This window comes from Staurois parvus, unplaced genomic scaffold, assembly GCF_062004578.1.
Source record: "Staurois parvus isolate SC_StPar_1 unplaced genomic scaffold, SC_StPar_1.0 ptg002352l, whole genome shotgun sequence".
NCBI lineage: Eukaryota > Metazoa > Chordata > Amphibia > Anura > Ranidae > Staurois > Staurois parvus.
In genome coordinates this window covers 24,642-43,420 of record NW_028320148.1, presented here as the reverse complement: position 1 = coordinate 43,420, position 18,779 = coordinate 24,642, and the positions used below count along the sequence as shown (strand labels likewise).

Here is an 18,779-nt window from a genome sequence, read left to right as displayed (position 1 = left end):
TTATTGTCAAGCTCCTTCCAGACCCTGGAGCAGCTCTGTGACGTCACCTGACAGTGGTCATTAGCCCGCTGTCAGCTGATTCTGGACCACAGGAGAGCACAAGTGTACTCCTGACACACAAGAAACACATGGACAAAAAAGTTATGTTAACCCCTTCCCAGCCAAAGTCATTAGTAAAGTGTCAGAGTACATGATTATCACTGTATTGGTATCACTAGTGGTGTCAGTTACTGACTCTCCCAGATAGTGTCAGTTAGCACCAGATTGCCCACCACCCTATCACAGCCCCACTATAAGTTGCTAATCACCACCATTACCAGTCTAGTGTCCATAGCTGCGTAAGTTCCAGTATACATACCATAGTTTGTAGATGATATACCTTTCACACAACTTATATTTTATTACTTATATTTTAATACCTATTGGGATTTCTTTGGTTTTACCAAAGACATGTAGCAGAATACATTTTGGCTTAAATTTATGAAGAAATTAGATTATTTTCATTAGATATCTTTTAAAAACAGAAAGTAGAACATAAATCAGGTTTTTTTCCCTAAATGTTTTTTGTTAATAAAAACTAAAACCCAGCGATGATCAAATACCACCGAAAGAAAGTTTTGTGCGAAAAAAAATGATATCAATTGCATTTGTACACAACATTGCATGACTGCGCAATTTACAGTTAAAGTAGCGCAGTGCTGAATAGCAAAATAAATGGACTGGTCATGAAGGGGGTAAAACCTTCCGGAGATGAAGTGGTTATGATAATAATACACAAAACTCTTTTATTTTGTATTGTAAAACTTTAATAAAATACATTGAAGAAAATGTCTAAATATATTACATTACTTTATTTATAAATACAAAAATACATTCTGGATAGAAACATAGAAAAGTGAAGGCGTTTGTTTTGGCTTTTTATTGTGTTTCTTTTTTTACTTTTTTGTCTGAGTATAGATCTGTACTTGTCCCACGCATGGTTGAAGCTAGTTACTGCTGACTGGCTCACTACCTCTGCTGGACGTTTATTCCCGGCATCCACTACTCTGTCAGTGAAATAAGAACTGTCTGAGATTAGTTCTGAACGTTCCTCCAGTTAGTTGGAGGTCCTGTCCTCGTGTTCTTGATTTTGGTTTCGTGTTGATGATCCTGCCCTCCTGAACCTTATTCACCCCTTTGATGTATTTAAAGGTCTCAATCATGTCTCCCCTTTCCCTTCTGTCCTCCAGACTGGACATGTTAAGTTCCTCTTGATATGTTTTATCCCCCCCCCCCCCCCGACCTTCCACCATTTCTGTTCCCCGTCTCTGGACTCGATCTATCTTATCAATATCTTTTTGTAAGTGAGATCTCCAGAACTGGACACAGTATTCTAAATGAGGTCCAACTAAAGGTCTATATAGAGGAATCGGGACCTCCTTCCTCCTGCCGGTGACCCCTCTAGTGATATAAAGATCTATATAGAGGAATCAGGACCTCCTTCCTCCTGCCGGTGACCCCTCTAGTGATATAGAGATCTATATAGAGGAATCAGGACCTCCTTCCTCCTGCTGGTGACCCCTCTAGTGATATAGAGATCTATATAGAGGAATCGGGACCTCCTTCCTCCTGCCGGTGACCCCTCTAGTGATAGGTCTATATAGAGGAATCAGGACCTCCTTCCTCCTGCCGGTGACCCCTCTAGTGATATAGAGATCTATATAGGGGAATCAGGACCTCCTTCCTCCTGCCGGTGACCCCTCTAGTGATATAGAGATCTATATAGGGGAATCAGGACCTCCTTCCTCCTGCCGGTGACCCCTCTAGTGATGCATCCTAGAATTCTATTCACTTTCCCCACTGCCTGGTCACACAGTTTTCAATAATCTGAAATAAGTGCCCCCAAGTTCTTTTCCTCTGCAGTGCTGGCCAACAATGTACCCCAATGTTGTTCTCTCTCACAGGATTCTGCTCTCTAGGTGAATTATTTTACATTTAGAAACATTGAACTGCAATTTCCACTTTTTTGATACATGTGAAATAATATTCCAAGTCTTCCTGAGATTCAGTTCCAGCCTTCCTCTGAGATAAGAAGACATTTATAATCATCATATATATGTGTACACAAACCCTACACCTCATTGCCATTCTAGCATTTAATAAGTGCTCTGTTCATGCTCATATATTACCACTGATCAGGGTGGGGGAGGAGCAGTGACACAGAAAGCTGCAGGTTATGAATAGTGGTGACATCCAAATTCCTGCATCTAGCCGAGTATATGAATGGCGGGCTCTGTTGTATTTCAGAGTACTGTCACCCACACAGGAGCTTCTTGATCTCATCAATGGGATGAACTTCTTCATTGTCCAGCCACGGGAAGGGGGTGATCACACTGTACTGCTTAATTACAATGGAGAAAAGGGAAGTCACTGACCTGACTATGTTACCTGTCAGGGGTGCTGGATCATGGGAGTAGATGAGCAGAATTGTCTCTTGTAACAGTTTTCAGATATGTATGTGCAACCATTTGTCAGTGTTAAGTGCAAAAAAAATCCCCCAAAAAACAAAGACTTTCAATCCTCTCAAACCTTCATGCTCTGCATTCTCTTCTGATCTGCCAAGTACTTGGACTTGCTTGGTTGTGATCCGGTCCATATTCTACAATGGGAGCATATCCATTCTGTATAGTGGGCCCAGCCCCATTCTGGAGGCAAAGGTTCATTCTCCTGAGTGATCACAGCCCCTCTCTCCATGTCATTTGGAGGTTCAGTCTGCAAGGTCACATTGCTCTCCTCTCTCTTCCTGCGAGGTCTCTGAGAATATAAAACCAAGGATGAAAGGTCAGATAATACAGAATATCCTCACAGATCACAGAGGATTTAGAGCAGTGACACCTCATTCTTTACTGACTGTCCCTGGTCATGTGACTACTGGGGTGTTCACTACATCAGATAAGGGCAGCCAAGCCGGGATCCCCCCCCAAGACATTCTGATGGCCCTCCCCATCCCTGATCACCTCCATGCACTCCATTATATGACTTTACTTTCTAAACAGTATTCGGCCTTTAGTCATACACTCACTGTCCCTATAGGGACTTTCACCATGTATTAATCTATGGGAAGTTTTCTGACCCTCCACATAGTAGATGACCCCCCAGATGGACAGTGACAGGGGCTGAGTGATCCAAAACACATCCAAAGTGCACCAATATAGGAAGAAATAATAGAGAGAAAGTGTTGTGAATAACATGTTGTCGGATCTTTATCATAGAACCGCAATACGGACCGTTTTATCGAAGCCACAATAATATAATGAGAACCAGCACTGCTCACACTAACACGGCTTTCCCATACAAGTCCGAGATAAAACACGTTGATCTTCCACAGCACAGGAATGATGGCACAATGTGAACCATTTGGCATATATGTACACAGCATTTTCGATAAAACAAATAATCGTAGATCAGCACTGAATCTTCAATCCCAACTGTGAAGCATGGTGAAGGAAGCCAAATTATATGGAGATGCTTTTTTGCCTTAGAGCTTAGAACCTATATAAACTGAGGGATCTGTTAACTCCAAGTTGTGCCAGAAAACTCTATAGTAGTAGGTGAGTGCCAGCAGCCAGAATGAAAAAAACCAAGGGCTTTTCACACTGGCAGCCGGGGAGAGGTAAATATAAGTGGCTGAGCCGCAGTTTTGCTGCCCCCTGGAATTCTGATACTACAGCCTGACAGGGTCACATTATGCGACCACACCAAATTCGACCTTTTACACTTGGCTTGCATTTGCAGCGTGGTCCTGCAAAGTAAGATTACCATTTGACAGTAGTGCCTCCTGAACCTGTGCCAGCCACTGCTATACCACCCTCTGAAAAGTGATCCACCATAGTTTACTTTTCAGAAGGGCATGAAGCATTACTGCCTATCCCTAACATATTCTTCCATCCACACAAATCAGATGAGTGGATGAAGGATCCCCCCCCCCCCCCCGTGACATTGCATTCTGACAGTGGGAGCTGCTGCTGCCAGAATATACCAATCAGCAGCTGTAGCCCCTGATGAAGAAACGTTTCCCAGCATGTCCCATGATCAAAAATCAACTTCTCTCATGCGGGGGCAGCCATACTCTGAACAAAATCTGGCCAGTCCCTTCTAAACCAGCCAAATAACGATCATTGAATGGCCACCTTCAAAAGAAATTGATTGAAAGTGATAAATCATAACCAAGTAAATCAATAGAGGAGCTGAAACAACATTTCCACATTATAGAAAGGACTGATAGTCCTGAACTCAATCCCACTGAAATACTGAGCTGTGATCCACAAGCTGTGCAAGAAACACACTCCAAATGCAAACACATTAACAGAAACAGCTTTGTAAACAGAAGTGACCAAAATACATTGTATCCTCTAAAGATACAGAAAACATTTAGTAATCACCAATAATGGAGGTTCCATTAATCAGTAAAACATTTACTCACGAAATATATGGCGTATCAATATATCAGATGTGAAATAGTATGTGTTCAATACTTTTGTCTGTCTACTGAGTGCGATGACTTTGAAGAAGAGTCTCACAGGAGACTCACACCCATGACTCCACTCCTTGGATGACAATGTGCCCCACGAAAACCAGCCATAAGTTTTCTAAGGCCCATCAGGATGCATCTCACGCCCAAGGAAGATTCAAAAGCCAAAAAGAGGGTTGCACCAACACCAATTTTTTTTTTCAACAAGCTTTATTCTCTTCTGAGCAACATCCCAGTGGACAATGGCTCCTCCCCAACATGTTTTGTCCTGATGTAGGGCATAGTTGTAAAGTCCTACATCAGGGTGAAACATGCCAGAGGAGGCATCTGTGTCTGATGGGATGGAGCTGCTCAGAAGAGAATAAGGCTTGTGAAAAAGTAAGTGGTGAGGCACCTATTTTGGATATTTGGTGAAGAACAAATCACATTTTAGGAACCCTGTTTCAGCTCACTGGTTGCTGTAGACAGGCTTCTGCAATGGAAAAGCCCTACATGTAATGGAATCCCAATATGTGCCCATATGCCCTGCAGGACTATGCCAGATGCCCCAACTCCAGGTACATATAGAAGGATGAACAAAGGAAGGGAGGGCAGATCCACTAGAGACAGAAGGATGGACAGAGGAGGGACAGACCCACCAGAGACAGAAGAATGGACAGAAGAGGGAAAGACCGACCAGAAACAGAGGAGGGACAGACACACCAGAGACAGAAGGATGGACAGAGGAGGGACAGACCCAGCAGAGACAGAAGGATGGACAGAGGAGAGACAAACCCACCAGAGATAGAAGGATAAACAGAGGATAAACAGAGGAGGGACAAACCCACCAGAGACAGAAGGATGGACAGAGGAGGGACGGACCCAGCAGAGACAGAAGGATGGACAGAGGAGGGACGGACCCAGCAGAGACAGAAGGATGGACAGAGGAGGGATGGACCCAGCAGACACAGAAGGATGAACAGAGGAAGGACGGAGACAGAAGGATGAACAGAGGAGGGAAAGACCCACCAGAGACAGGATGGATAGTGGAGGGAAAGACCCACCAGAGACAGAAGGATGGATAGTGGAGTGACAGACCCACCAGAGACAGAAGGATGGATAGTGGAGGGACAGACCCACCAGAGACAGAAGGATGGATAGTGGAGGGACGGACCCACCAGAGACAGAAGGATGGATAGTGGAGGGACGGACCCACCAGAGACAGAAGGATGGACAGCGGAAGGACGGACCCACCAGAGACAGAAGGTTCACCACTGACATAGGAGCATTTTTCCTCCCACTGATGCCCGGGTATGTTATTTACTCCTACTGCATCGACAACTTACTACTCTCATCTGTGTAATAATGTATTACTGAGAGGAAGAAATATCACTTACCTGACATATAGAAGAAACAATCACTGCTCCTAAAACAATGAGAGCAGCAATGAGACCCATCCTTCCTCTATATGGCTTCAAATCTGTGAGAAAGTAAATGGAATGTAGACACAACGTATAAAAGATTTAGATACACATATGATAAATATACAATGTATCAGTCTGTATTGTTGGTGGTCATGTGACATCTCACCTGTCTAATCCTCCATCAGGAGAGCAGAGAAGAGACAACATGACACAATGTTACTATCCTGTGTCACCCTCCCACTATGACCCCCCAGAGAAGAGGAGAGAGGATGACCCCGATCTATAACACCCCAATACATGGAATATAACATGACGCCCCCATAGTCACCAATACCTTCTGCTTCCAGCATTCTGATGAACATTATATCATTGATCGGCCGGTATTCCTGGATCTCCTCACTGACCGGGTTGGTGATCCTGACCCGGAATCTCCTGTCGGCGTCGTCTCTCTGCACACTGGGGATAATCAGCGTCCTATTGTCATCTATCAGCCGGTATCTTTCAGGGAGAGGCTCCCCGTCCACCTCCCAGGTCACAGCGCTCTCTTCTCCAGAGAACTGGACGCTCACCGCCATGTCCTCACCCAACCGGCTGCCATTACTGGTGATGTTGGAGATGAGAACCGGATCTGAAATGATCAGAATAAGGACAGTCCCAATTTAATTTGACGATTTAATTTAATTTGTATAGCATTTTTTGTCCTGGGGACTAAAAGCACTTAGGAGGTGGGGAAGCCATCATGACCTAGGCAAGCACAGGGAGAATGTGCCAGCTAATTCATGTATGACCAGCACAGTGCCCAGATACAAGGAATAGAGTGCTAGCTCTAGTACTCACACTGAAATAAGAAAACCAATGCAGTCACCACACCTAAGGACTGCTAAGCTGCAATATATTATATTTTTGTTCTCTGGTTTGATACAGTTTATCTCTGCAGCTGACATGCTATTGTGGATTCCTCAATCAATATTACAAAAAGGTGAAGTGTAGCTGAAAACTCTCTGCCCAGACACAAGTCTGCTGATATCAGTGGATCCCTCATACTTATCTCTGTTTAAATCTACATGTTCCCCTCACTTACCCTAAAGTGTTCACACTGTCTGCTGGCAGATGCTCCATCCCACCATCCACCCTACCAACCTGCCATGGTCAAAAGGTGGTTATGGTCACTACAACCATGATACTGCTTCCAAGAAAACCAGGAGGCACCTTGCAAATATGTGACACAGATGTTTGGTGCTGAAATACACAAGAAGTTCTAATAGTTCTAGTGAAGTGCACCTTAAGAGGGAAGGGAGGATCCCTATGCTTTAGGCCATAGGCTTGCATGATGTCCTGTCCACTTAGCAATGACAGAGAAGCAAGGAGCCCTACATGAAGTTTCCGGTTCTCACAGTACACAAAATAGGCTTTCCAGGTGCAATGTTAGACCTTATGAGAAGTTGACTTCATAGCCTTCAAAAGGGTAGGGGTGATGGAACCCAACAGGTCTGCTCCTCAGGGCCTGGGTTTCAACAGCTATGCCATTGAAGCCAGTGACTGCAAAGCAGGATGGTGTACCGGCACAAGTTATGCCAGGGGTCTTAGTGTGTTCAGCTACCATGTCCTCTTGGCCCACACCTCTTTGGTGTTATGAGACTCATAGGAATGTCCATCTCAAACCTGTGGAGCAGATGAGGAAAAAGTTGGAAAGGCATGAATTAGATGGAACGGATCCCACAAAGTGGGATCTCTGGCAAAAAAAACTGGAGTTTGTTGTTGAATCTGGATGTCAGAAGATCCACATGATGTAACCCTACCTTTATCTAAAGGCTTGAGACACCTCAAGATGGAGAGCCCATTCCCCTGGATCTGGAGGCTGATGCTAAAAAAGTTCACCGACAATTTTCCTTACCTGGAATTTAGACAGCACACAGTGCTGGAACATACAGCTCTGCCCAAAAAAGGTTCAAGTCTCTTTCCTCTTTATCAGAACAACATCTGGTGCCCCCTGATGGTTGTTGTAGTCAACAGCCATGGCTTTTTCCGACTAGATTCTTGTTAGGCAACATTGCAAATGAGGGGTCCAGTGTTGAAGGGACAACTAATTTGACCGGAGTTCCAGAATGTTGATGGGAAATCAAGTCTTCTCCATCCTGTTCCTCTGTCCCCACATCTCCTGCACTGAGAAGGTATTTTGGCTGGTTGATATCCATCATGAGAACTTTCCACACATTTGGAGGAAAAGGTTTTACTGACCCTAGCACCAGACTAGAATTCCACCGCACTATGGAAAGTCTGGTTTTGCAGGTCAGACACATGGCACTCTCAAAACACCAAGTCTGTTTGTCCCCCACTGCCAGAAGGTTGGGTTGCTATGGTCCAGACAGAGACTGGGCATACGGCACTGCCTCGAAGGAGGCTACCATCAGTTCCAACACCCTCATGCAGGCACAAAGGTCAACCCTGGGACCAATGGGCTCCGGCATAAGAACAGAGACAGATTGTTTGTCCCAGAATGCAAAAGTTTTGGAGAGGGCTGTATCTCATATCAGGAACAGGTATCCAAAACAGTGTCCAATCCAGTCAAAACTTTCAAAGACTGAGGGTGCACATTGGCTGACAGAGATAGGAAAGACTACTCATTTAGCAGGAGAGCATCCAGGTAACCCACAATGTGTATTACCTGAGAACAGAGAAGAGAAGACCTGGCCAAGTGTCTTGGTGAAGATTTCCAGAAGTAGTCCAACTGAGGGGTGGACCACACAGCATACAAACACCAGACCATGGGGTTGTGGATAGGCCAAAAGAAAAAAAAAAAAAAAAAAAAAAAAAAAAAAAAAAAAAAAAACACACAAACTGCAAAATTCAGATAACGTTGAGGATGAAAAAATTGGAATATGCAGATAAGCATCCCTGATGTCCACCAAGGTCAGAAGATATCTTTCAGGAGAAGGCACAGACTGACATAGCCAACTCCTTGCAAAATTTTTAAAACCCACAACAGGTTTAGAGTCTTCAGATCCAGCATAGTTCAAACTCCTCCATTTGGTTTGGAAACTGAACAGGTTTGAATGGAAACTCTAAAAGTGTTCCCCACTCATAACTGGGGCAATGATTTCATATAAGAGGAGCTGCTGAACAGCAGCAATAATTCTTTGTGATGAGAGCGATACAACTGAGTGCATAAAGTGGGGAGGAGGCAGAGTCCGAAACTTTAGTTTTTAGCTCAGGCAGTGACACTTTGGATCAAAACATTGAATATTTCCTATGACCAGAAGGCCAAAAAGGCCATCAAACATCACTCCATTCTGATTAACAAACTTGTGCAGACTCCACCTCCGCAACATCGCCAAACTCCGCACGTTCCTAACCACTAAACAGCTCATCCACTCCCTCATCATATCACGACTCGACTACTGCAACTCCCTCCTCACTGGCCTGCCTCGCCGCTGGCTATCCCCGCTTCAGTCCATCCTGAATACGGCTGCCAGACTCCTTCACCTTTCCAACCGCTCCATCTCCGCCACCCCCCTCTGCCAATCCCTCCACTGGCCTCCACTCAGTGTCCTCCACCCCCCTCTGCCAATCCCTCCACTGGCTTCCGATTGCGCAACGGATCAAATTCAAAATCCTAACACTGACGTACAAAGCCGTCCACCATACTGCCCCGAACTACATCACCGACCTAATATCCAAGTACCACCCAACACGCACACTCCGCTCCTCACAAGACCTCCTTCTCTCTAGTTCCCTGGTCTCCTCTTCCCATGCCCGCCTCCAGGACTTCTCCAGGGTGTCACCCATCCTTTGGAACTCCCTGCCCCAACCCATCAGACTATCACCTACTCTCCTCTCCTTTAGGCGCACCCTGAAAACCCATCTCTTCAGGGAAGCCTACCCCACCCCCTGCTAACTTGCCGACCTCCTCCACTCTTCCTACCACCCCATCCCCCACAGCTATCTCCTCCTGTGCCACCATCCCCTCCCTCCTAGATTGTAAGCTCCAAGGAGCAGGGCCCTCAATCCCCTCATGTTTTGCATTGTATTGGTATTGTTCTGTCACATGTTCTGTCCCCCTCTGTAATGTACAGCGCTGAGCGAACTATTGGCGCTTTATAAATACTGTATAATAATAATAATAATAATAATAAGTCTTACACTTTGGGGTTTGGAGGACCACATCTTTCAATGAAAGCTTGTTTCAGACTTTGACCTGAGCTAGATCCCCAACAGGGATGAAATCAGCTTTTCCTAGACCCAGCAATAAGGTCTACCTGCAGGAGAGTAGGCCTTCTTCTGAGTTTGGAGAATACTCTTACATCTATGATCTCCTTGATGTACTTCTCCAAGGAGGGACCAAAATAGTAGCTCTCAGGTTGAGGTATTTTTTGCATGGGAGGTTCACTGACCAGTGTCTGAGCCAGAGAAAGAAGCAAATCTGCCAACTTCTTTATGCCGTAGCATGAGGTAAAAACGGTTTCTCAACTGAGGTTTCACAAGAAGTACCCAGGGTTTCTGCCGTAATTCACCATTACAGCGAATATATATCCACCCAATGGTGCCTTCAATAAGTATGTTGTATGGCCAGAGCACATAGCAGGGCTTGACAAATTTGCTTTGATTCTAGGAGCTAGCTAAAAAAGTTAGGAGCCGGGTTTAACCAAGAATATGTAAGTGAGAGCTAATTAAAAACAGATATAAATAATTATAAAAAGGTATATTATTTAGGGAGCTGCTGGCACTCTGGGTATAGGCAACAATTCCAATGTAAACGTGTGTATATAAAGTGCAGCGCTATAAACGCACAAACATTACAAAGATATTGATGCAGTAATTAAACATTATGTAATCAAAAGTATAAAAAGGAATAAAGTGCAAAAATGTGCAGCTGTGCAACTGAATCAATAAATGTCAATAATAATAATAATGGATGGAGATGGAGGGAGAAGATGGGGAGAGAGAGAGGGAGATGGAGGGAGGGGTGAGAGAGATGGAGGGAGGGGTGAGAGAGATGGAAAGAGGGGATGGGGAGAGAAAGAGATGGAGGAAGGGGTGAGAGAGATGGAGGGAGGAGATGGGGAGAGAGATGGAGGGAGGGGATGGGGAGAGAAAGAGATGGAGGGAGGGGATGGGGAGAGAAAGAGATGGAGGGAGGGGATGGGGAGAGAAAGAGATGGAGGAAGGGGTGAGAGAGATGGAGGGAGAGAGATGGAGGGAGAGAAAGAGGGAGATGGAGGGAGGGGTAGAGAGAGGGAGATGGAGGGAGGGGTAGAGAGAGGGAGATGGAGGGAGGGGTAGAGAGAGGGAGATGGAGGGAGGGGTAGAGAGAGGGAGATGGAGGGAGGGGTAGAGAGAGGGAGATGGAGGGAGGGGTAGAGAGAGGGAGATGGAGGGAGGGGTAGAGAGAGGGAGATGGAGGGAGGGGTAGATGGAGGGAGGGGTAGAGAGAGGGAGATGGAGGGAGGGGTAGAGAGGGGTAGAGAGAGGGAGATGGAGGGAGGGGTAGAGAGAGGGAGATGGAGGGAGGGGTAGAGAGAGGTAGATGGAGGGAGGGGTAGAGAGAGGGAGATGGAGGGAGGGGTAGAGAGAGGGAGATGGAGGGAGGGGTAGAGAGAGGGAGATGGAGGGAGGGGTAGAGAGAGGGAGATGGAGGGAGGGGTAGAGAGGGGTAGAGAGAGGGAGATGGAGGGAGGGGTAGAGAGGGGTAGAGAGAGGGAGATGGAGGGAGGGGTAGAGAGAGGGAGATGGAGGGAGGGGTAGAGAGAGGGAGATGGAGGGAGGGGTAGAGAGAGGGAGATGGAGGGAGGGGTAGAGAGAGGGAGATGGAGGGAGGGGTAGAGAGAGGGAGATGGAGGGAGGGGTAGAGGGAGGGAGGGGTAGAGAGAGGGAGATGGAGGGAGGGGTAGAGAGAGGGAGATGGAGGGAGGGGTAGAGAGAGGGAGATGGAGGGAGGGGTAGAGAGAGGGAGATGGAGGGAGGGGTAGAGAGAGGGAGATGGAGGGAGGGGATGGGGAGAGAAAGAGATGGAGGGAGGGGATGGGGAGAGAAAGAGATGGAGGGAGGGGATGGGGAGAGAAAGAGATGGAGGGAGGGATGGGGAGAGAAAGAGATGGAGGGAGGGGATGGGGAGAGAAAGAGATGGAGGGAGGGGATGGGGAGAGAAAGAGATGGAGGGAGGGGATGGGGAGAGAAAGAGATGGAGGGAGGGGATGGGGAGAGAAAGAGATGGAGGGAGGGGATGGGGAGAGAAAGAGATGGAGGGGGGATGGGGAGAGAAAGAGATGGAGGGAGGGGATGGGGAGAGAAAGAGATGGAGGGAGGGGATGGGGAGAGAAAGAGATGGAGGGAGGGGATGGGGAGAGAAAGAGATGGAGGGAGGGGATGGGGAGAGAAAGAGATGGAGGGAGGGGATGGGGAGAGAAAGAGATGGAGGGAGGGGATGGGGAGAGAAAGAGATGGAGGAAGGGGAGAGAGAGATGGAGGGAGAGAGATGGAGGGAGAGAAAGAGGGAGATGGAGGGAGGGGTAGAGAGAGGGAGATGGAGGGAGGGGTAGAGAGAGGGAGATGGAGGGAGGGGTAGAGAGAGGGAGATGGAGGGAGGGGTAGAGAGAGGGAGATGGAGGGAGGGGTAGAGAGAGGGAGATGGAGGGAGGGGTAGAGAGAGGGAGATGGAGGGAGGGGTAGAGAGAGGGAGATGGAGGGAGGGGTAGAGAGGGGTAGAGAGAGGGAGATGGAGGGAGGGGGGTAGAGAGGGGTAGAGAGAGGGAGATGGAGGGAGGGGTAGAGAGAGGGAGATGGAGGGAGGGGTAGAGAGAGGGAGATGGAGGGAGGGGTAGAGAGAGGGAGATGGAGGGAGGGGTAGAGAGAGGGAGATGGAGGGAGGGGTTAGAGAGAGGGAGATGGAGGGAGGGGTAGAGGGAGGGAGGGGTAGAGAGAGGGAGATGGAGGGAGGGGTAGAGAGAGGGAGATGGAGGGAGGGGTAGAGAGAGGGAGATGGAGGGAGGGGTAGAGAGAGGGAGATGGAGGGAGGGGTGAGAGAGATGAAGGAGGGGTGAGAGAGATGAAGGGAGGGGTGAGAGAGATGAAGGGAGGGGATGGGGAGAAGAAAGAGAGATGGAGGGAGGGGTGAGGGAGATGGAGGGAGGGGTGAGAGATGGAGGGAGGGGATGGGGAGAGAAAGAGAGATGGAGGGAGGGGTGAGAGAGATGGAGGGAGGGGTGAGAGAGATGGAGGGAGGAGATGGGGAGAGGGGTGAGAGAGATGGGGAGAGGGGTGAGAGAGATGGGGAGAGGGGTGAGAGAGATGGGGAGAGGGGTGAGAGAGATGGGGAGAGGAGATGGGGAGAGGGGTGAGAGAGATGGGGAGAGGGGTGAGAGAGATGGGGAGAGGGGTGAGAGAGATGGGGAGGGGGGTGAGAGAGATGGGGAGAGGAGATGGGGAGAGGGGTGAGAGAGATGGGGAGAGGAGATGGGGAGAGGGGTGAGAGAGATGGGGAGAGGAGATGGGGAGAGGGGTGAGAGAGATGGGGAGAGGAGATGGGGAGGGAGGGGTGAGAGAGATGGGGAGAGGCAGGGGGCATATTTGCCGCAAGGCAACAAGGCTCTAGGGCGGCATTTTTTAGGGGGGCGGCCCGGTGGCAGTGCTGCCCCCCCACCTTTCCCACGGAAGCGAGACTTACGTGGGAAAGAGACAGGGGCAGGGCCGCCATGGCTGAGGGTACAGCAAGGAAGGTCACCTGGGCCAAGGGACCGGCTGCAGAGGAGAGCGGAGTGGTGGACGGATCAGCGGAGAGCGCTCGGAGCATGAGGGGCGGGCTTGCTGTCAGTGTGCCAGGATGTGCAGGAAGGTGCCAGTGAAGGAGGAAGAAGAAGAGGACGAGGTCAGGGTGGAGGAGCCCGCCCGCTCTTTTGCCACCGGAGATCCTGGGGGAGAAGGGACACAGGCAGCTGTCTTGGAATGATGCGGACACCATCTGGAGGAGCCGCTGCTGGACAGGTAAGTGCTTGGAGGACTGGTGCTTCCCCACTCCTGTCTCACTGTCCCCCGATACACTGCCCCCCCACCTGTTCTACTTCCCTTCCCCGTCCCATTGCCCCCTCCTGTCACGCTGCCCCACACCTGTTCCACTTGCCCCCTCCTGTCCCCCACATTGTCCCACTACCCCCCATCTGTCCCCACTACCCCCCATCTGTCCCTCTGCACTCCTCCTGTCCAGCTGCCCCGATCCTGTTCCATGCCCCGTCATGCTGCCCCCCACCTATCCCCTCTGCGCTCCTCCTGACCCACTGTGCTTCTTCACCTGTCCCGCTGCCCCGATCTTGTCCCATGCCCCCCCCATCTGTCCCTCTACGCTCCTCCTGTCCCACTGCCCCTCACCTGTCCTTCTGCTCCTCCTATCCCACTGCCCCTCACCTATCCTTCTGCGCTTCTCCTGTCCCACTGCCCCTCACCTGTCCCTTTTGTGCTCCTCCTGTCCCACTGCCCCAATCCTGTCTCATTCCCCCTGTCACGCTGCCCCCCCACCTGTCCCTCTGCGCTCCTCCTGTCCCACTGCCCCTCACCTATCCCTCTGCGCTCCTCCTGTCCCACTGCCCCTCACCTATCCCTCTGCGCTCCTCCTGTCCCACTGCCCCTCACCTATCCCTCTGCGCTCCACCTGTCCCATTGCCCCTCTGCGCTCCTCCTGTCCCACTGCCCCTCACCTATCCCTCTGCGCTCCTCCTGTCCCACTGCCCCTCACCTATCACTCTGCGCTCCTCCTGTCCCACTGCCCCTCTGTGCTCCTCCTGTCCCACTGCCCCTCACCTATCCCTCTGCGCTCTTCCTGTCCCTCTGTGCTCCTTCTCCTGTCCCACTGCCTCTCACCTGTCCCTCTGTGCTCCTTCTCCTGTCCCACTGCCTCTCACCTGTCCCACTGCGCTCCTCCTGTCCTGCTGCCCCTCTGCGCTCCTCCTGTCCCGCTGCCCCTCACCTGTCCCTTTGCGCTCCTCCTGTCCCGCTGCCTCGATACACCAATGATGGGGCGCTATTCTTCCCACTGACACCAATGATGGGGCGCTATTCCTCACACACTGACACCAATGATGGGGCACAATCATTGGTGTCAGTGGGAGGAGTCGTGCCCCATCGTTGGTGTCAGTGGGAGGAGTCGTGCCCCATCGTTGGTGTCAGTGGGAGGAGTCGTGCCCCATCGTTGGTGTCAGTGGGAGGAGTCGTGCCCCATCGTTGGTGTCAGTGGGAGGAGTCGTGCCCCATCGTTGGTGTCAGTGGGAGGAGTCGTGCCCCATCGTTGGTGTCAGTGGGAGGAGTCGTGCCCCATCGTTGGTGTCAGTGGGAGGAGTCGTGCCCCATCGTTGGTGTCAGTGGGAGGAGTCGTGCCCCATCGTTGGTGTCAGTGGGAGGAGTCGTGCCCCATCGTTGGTGTCAGTGGGAGGAGTCGTGCCCCATCGTTGGTGTCAGTGGGAGGAGTCGTGCCCCATCGTTGTCAGTGGGTGGAGCTCTAATAGGAAGAGGTGGAGCCTAAAGAATAAGGGGTGGAGTTTGCAGCTGAAAGGGTGGGGCAAATTTAGATACGGGGGGGGGGGGGGGACCGATTTTAGTCCTGCCTAGGGCAACACAAAACCACAATACACCACTGGGGAGAGACAGAGAGAGATGGGGAGAGGGGACAGAGTATACACTCCATGCTGCTATAATCCCTTTGGTGTATATTATATACTCCATCCCACTCCATTCCCTGCGCTGTCTGTGGCTGTTTCCAGTCACCTTACACAGGGCAGTGCTGATAGTCACTAACCCTTCTGGGCCCATAATGGACACACTACACCCATAACCCTCCAGCACCACACTCAGGGGCGTATTTAATACAAGGCAAACAAGGCACTTGCCTAGGGTGGCATTTTTCAGGGGGGCGGAACCTCCCCCCCAGAAGAAGGGATGAAAGAAGGGACATGTGTGCCATAGGAACCAGGTGGGAGCTGAGAGAGGCTGCGGGCTGCTTGATGGTGTATGTAGAGCCTGACTCCCGTTCCCGGGGATGTCCAGAGCTGTGAAGATGTGTGTCTTTTTCTCTCTATTGCAGGGGGGGGGGGTTGTGGAAAGCTCTCCCAGGTGGGGGGCAGGGGTGATGTTGGTTAAGGTCAGGCTCTCTCCACGGGAGGGGGAAGGGGGGGGGGTGTTGGTCGGTATCTGTGGGGTCAGATGATTTTAGTGCTGCCTAGGGCAGCACAAAACCTAAATACACCACTGACCTCACTGTAGGACAGATGGGTAAATATCAGCAGGTGGTACCTGAACCCTACTGCATGAAGCAACACATTCCTATCCTCACTCATCCTGTATAATAGACACACTTCTTCCCCCATAGAGTACAATGCAGTGCGGGGAGAAGCGTGATGCAGGATATGGACTCTTACCCAGAACACGGATCTCTGTAGAGGACAATAGAGAATTCTTATCACAGTGACACCAGACCTTATACACACAGGAGTCCTCCTTCCTGGCATGTGTCAGCTTCCAGCAGCCGCTCCCTGTGTGCAGTCGGAGTCTGGGGTCATGTGATTTGGTGTGGTTTATATAACATAGATTTTCTAGCAGTGTCCTATCCATCCCTCTGCATACTCTGTACAGCTCCACCGTAACATCATCCGCAGGACACTTCATATTACAGTCAGCGATGTCGGATCCGCTCTGTACATACACCGTTCCTGGTGACACCGGGATGATCAGCATACACAGGAGACCTGGGAAGAGACCACAGATCAGAAATGTCAGCAGAACCTTCACAGTGTCCATAAAGGTCAGTAAGTGTAACTAAAGTAAAAACTGAACAAGCACTGATTGGTCTATTTATGAACCATTTGTTGGATGAAAGTCACACACTTGTGTATTCTGACAGTAATTTTCCTAATAGAGTAATCCCAATGATCGTTGGCTCCATCTAGTGGCCAAAACAATATTTAATTTTCTGAAATTCCTAAATGAGAGAATATGCTGCATTTTGGCCACTAGATGGAATAAACGATTAGAAGGATGACTTTTAGAGAAATTACAGACAAAATTTGTTCAGTATGAAATGTGTTTGAAATTCATTCATTGAATGTTTTATAAACAGACCCCCCCCCCAAGGGTTAGAGCAGATGAGGATTTAGGATGTTCTTTTGTATCATTGCTGCAGGGGGGTGCTGGTTAGGGATGCACCAATATCAGTATGGGTGCCGATACCGAGTATTTTCATGAGTACAAATACTACCGATACCTTAACTGACACTTTGTGGTGTGATTTGCACTAGTGGATGCCAACTGCACTGCAAAGATTAGCATGCGATTTGAACAGAAATGTGATTCCTGTCCTAATCGCATGCGGCTTCCCCACTGCTCCATCAGCTGACCAATCATATGTCGTCTATCCCGAACGATCATCGCTGCAAGGAGGTGAAAGAAACCGGCGGGGATTTCAAATCCCTTCTCTCCTCTCCTACCACTGACAGTAATCATGGGATGCCTGCAGGGAGGTTTCCCGCACCGCTCCTGTGTGATCTCGGGCCATGACCATCCGGGGTTCACACAGAGCAGTGGGGGAACCGCATGCAATTTGGACAGGAATTGGATTCCTGTTCAAATCACCTGCTATGCTTTGCGGTGCAATTAATTGCGTCCATTAATGCAAAAAAAACTTCAAAGTATTGATGGTCTGTATGGGCCAGTACTGAGCCAAAAGTATCGGTACTCGGTATCTCAAGGGTTTAGAGGAACACTGCAGTGGGCAGTATGTACAGGAGAGGAGTGTGGAGGGGTGACATGGGGGGGTATGTACAGGAGAGGAGTGTGGAGGGGTGACACGGGGGGGGGTATGTACAGAAGAGGAGTGTGGAGGGGTGACACGGGGGGGGGGGTATGTACAGGAGAGGAGTGTGGAGGGGTGACAGGGGGCGGCATGTACAGGAGAGGAGTGTGGTGGGATGACATGGGGCGGTATGTACAGGAGAGGAGTGTGGAGGGGTGACATGGGGCGGTATGTACAGGAGAGGAGTGTGGAGGGGTGACATGGGGCGGTATGTACAGGAGAGGAGCGTGGAGGGGTGACATGGGGCGGTATGTACAGGAGAGGAGCGTGGAGGGGTGACATGGGGCGGTATGTACAGGAGAGGAGCGTGGAGGGGTGACATGGGGCGGTATGTACAGGAGAGGAGTGTGGAGGGGTATGTACAGGAGAGGAGTGTTGAGGGGTGACATGGGGCGGTATGTACAGGAGAGGAGTGTGGAGGGGTGACATGGGGCGGTATGTACAGGAGAGGAGTGTGGAGGGGTGACATGGGGCGGTGTAATGGAACCGTCCCAGACTGCACTTGAGTACTCCCGTTAGAATACCGCTTCCCCATCCAAACACTGACAACAGACACCACACAAGACTAGACGACACCAGGCTTGAAGTAAACCAGGAGGTAGACTAGTTTATTTGAACACAGATACAAGATATATACACTCAGGGGACAATCCCCCCTCCCTGCATAATGACACAGGGCGGGGCAATCTACATTTAGTAACAAGAGACACACAGGTATTCAAACTTCACACCAGCAGACAATCCCATCAGGAGGGACAGCTGCTGGAGACACCCCTACACTAAGTTAATACACATAAACACATGCATCCCATAATAGTTTGCTCCCAAACAATAGCACAATGGGATGCAACCACATAGGATCAACCAACAACCCCCACCCATCTCCTAAAAAAAAGTCCACATAGTCTGAGACAAAGCCCACACAATATTAGGACAGATCCCCCTGCACCCCTAACAGGCACAGGGTGACTTACACATAAGAGGAATATGGGGAGCTGAGACAGGGGTCTCCCCACCTCTCCAAAGTGAGCTGAGTTCC

The 18,779-nt window shown here is 49.7% G+C and overlaps 1 protein-coding gene across 1 annotated transcript; it reads right to left on the bottom strand.

Moving 5' to 3' along the window:
• Positions 1-783: 783 nt before the first annotated feature.
• LOC149431204 (uncharacterized) lies at positions 784-16,634 on the bottom strand. Its single transcript, XM_089665793.1, has 4 exons — positions 16,311-16,634; positions 6,248-6,541; positions 5,887-5,969; positions 784-2,793 (listed from the first exon to the last, which is right to left on the bottom strand). The coding sequence occupies exons 1-4, from the start codon at positions 16,624-16,626 to the stop codon at positions 2,563-2,565; spliced, it is 924 nt and encodes a 307-aa protein (XP_089521919.1). The 5' UTR covers positions 16,627-16,634; the 3' UTR covers positions 784-2,562.
• Between the last annotated feature and the right edge of the window lie 2,145 nt (positions 16,635-18,779).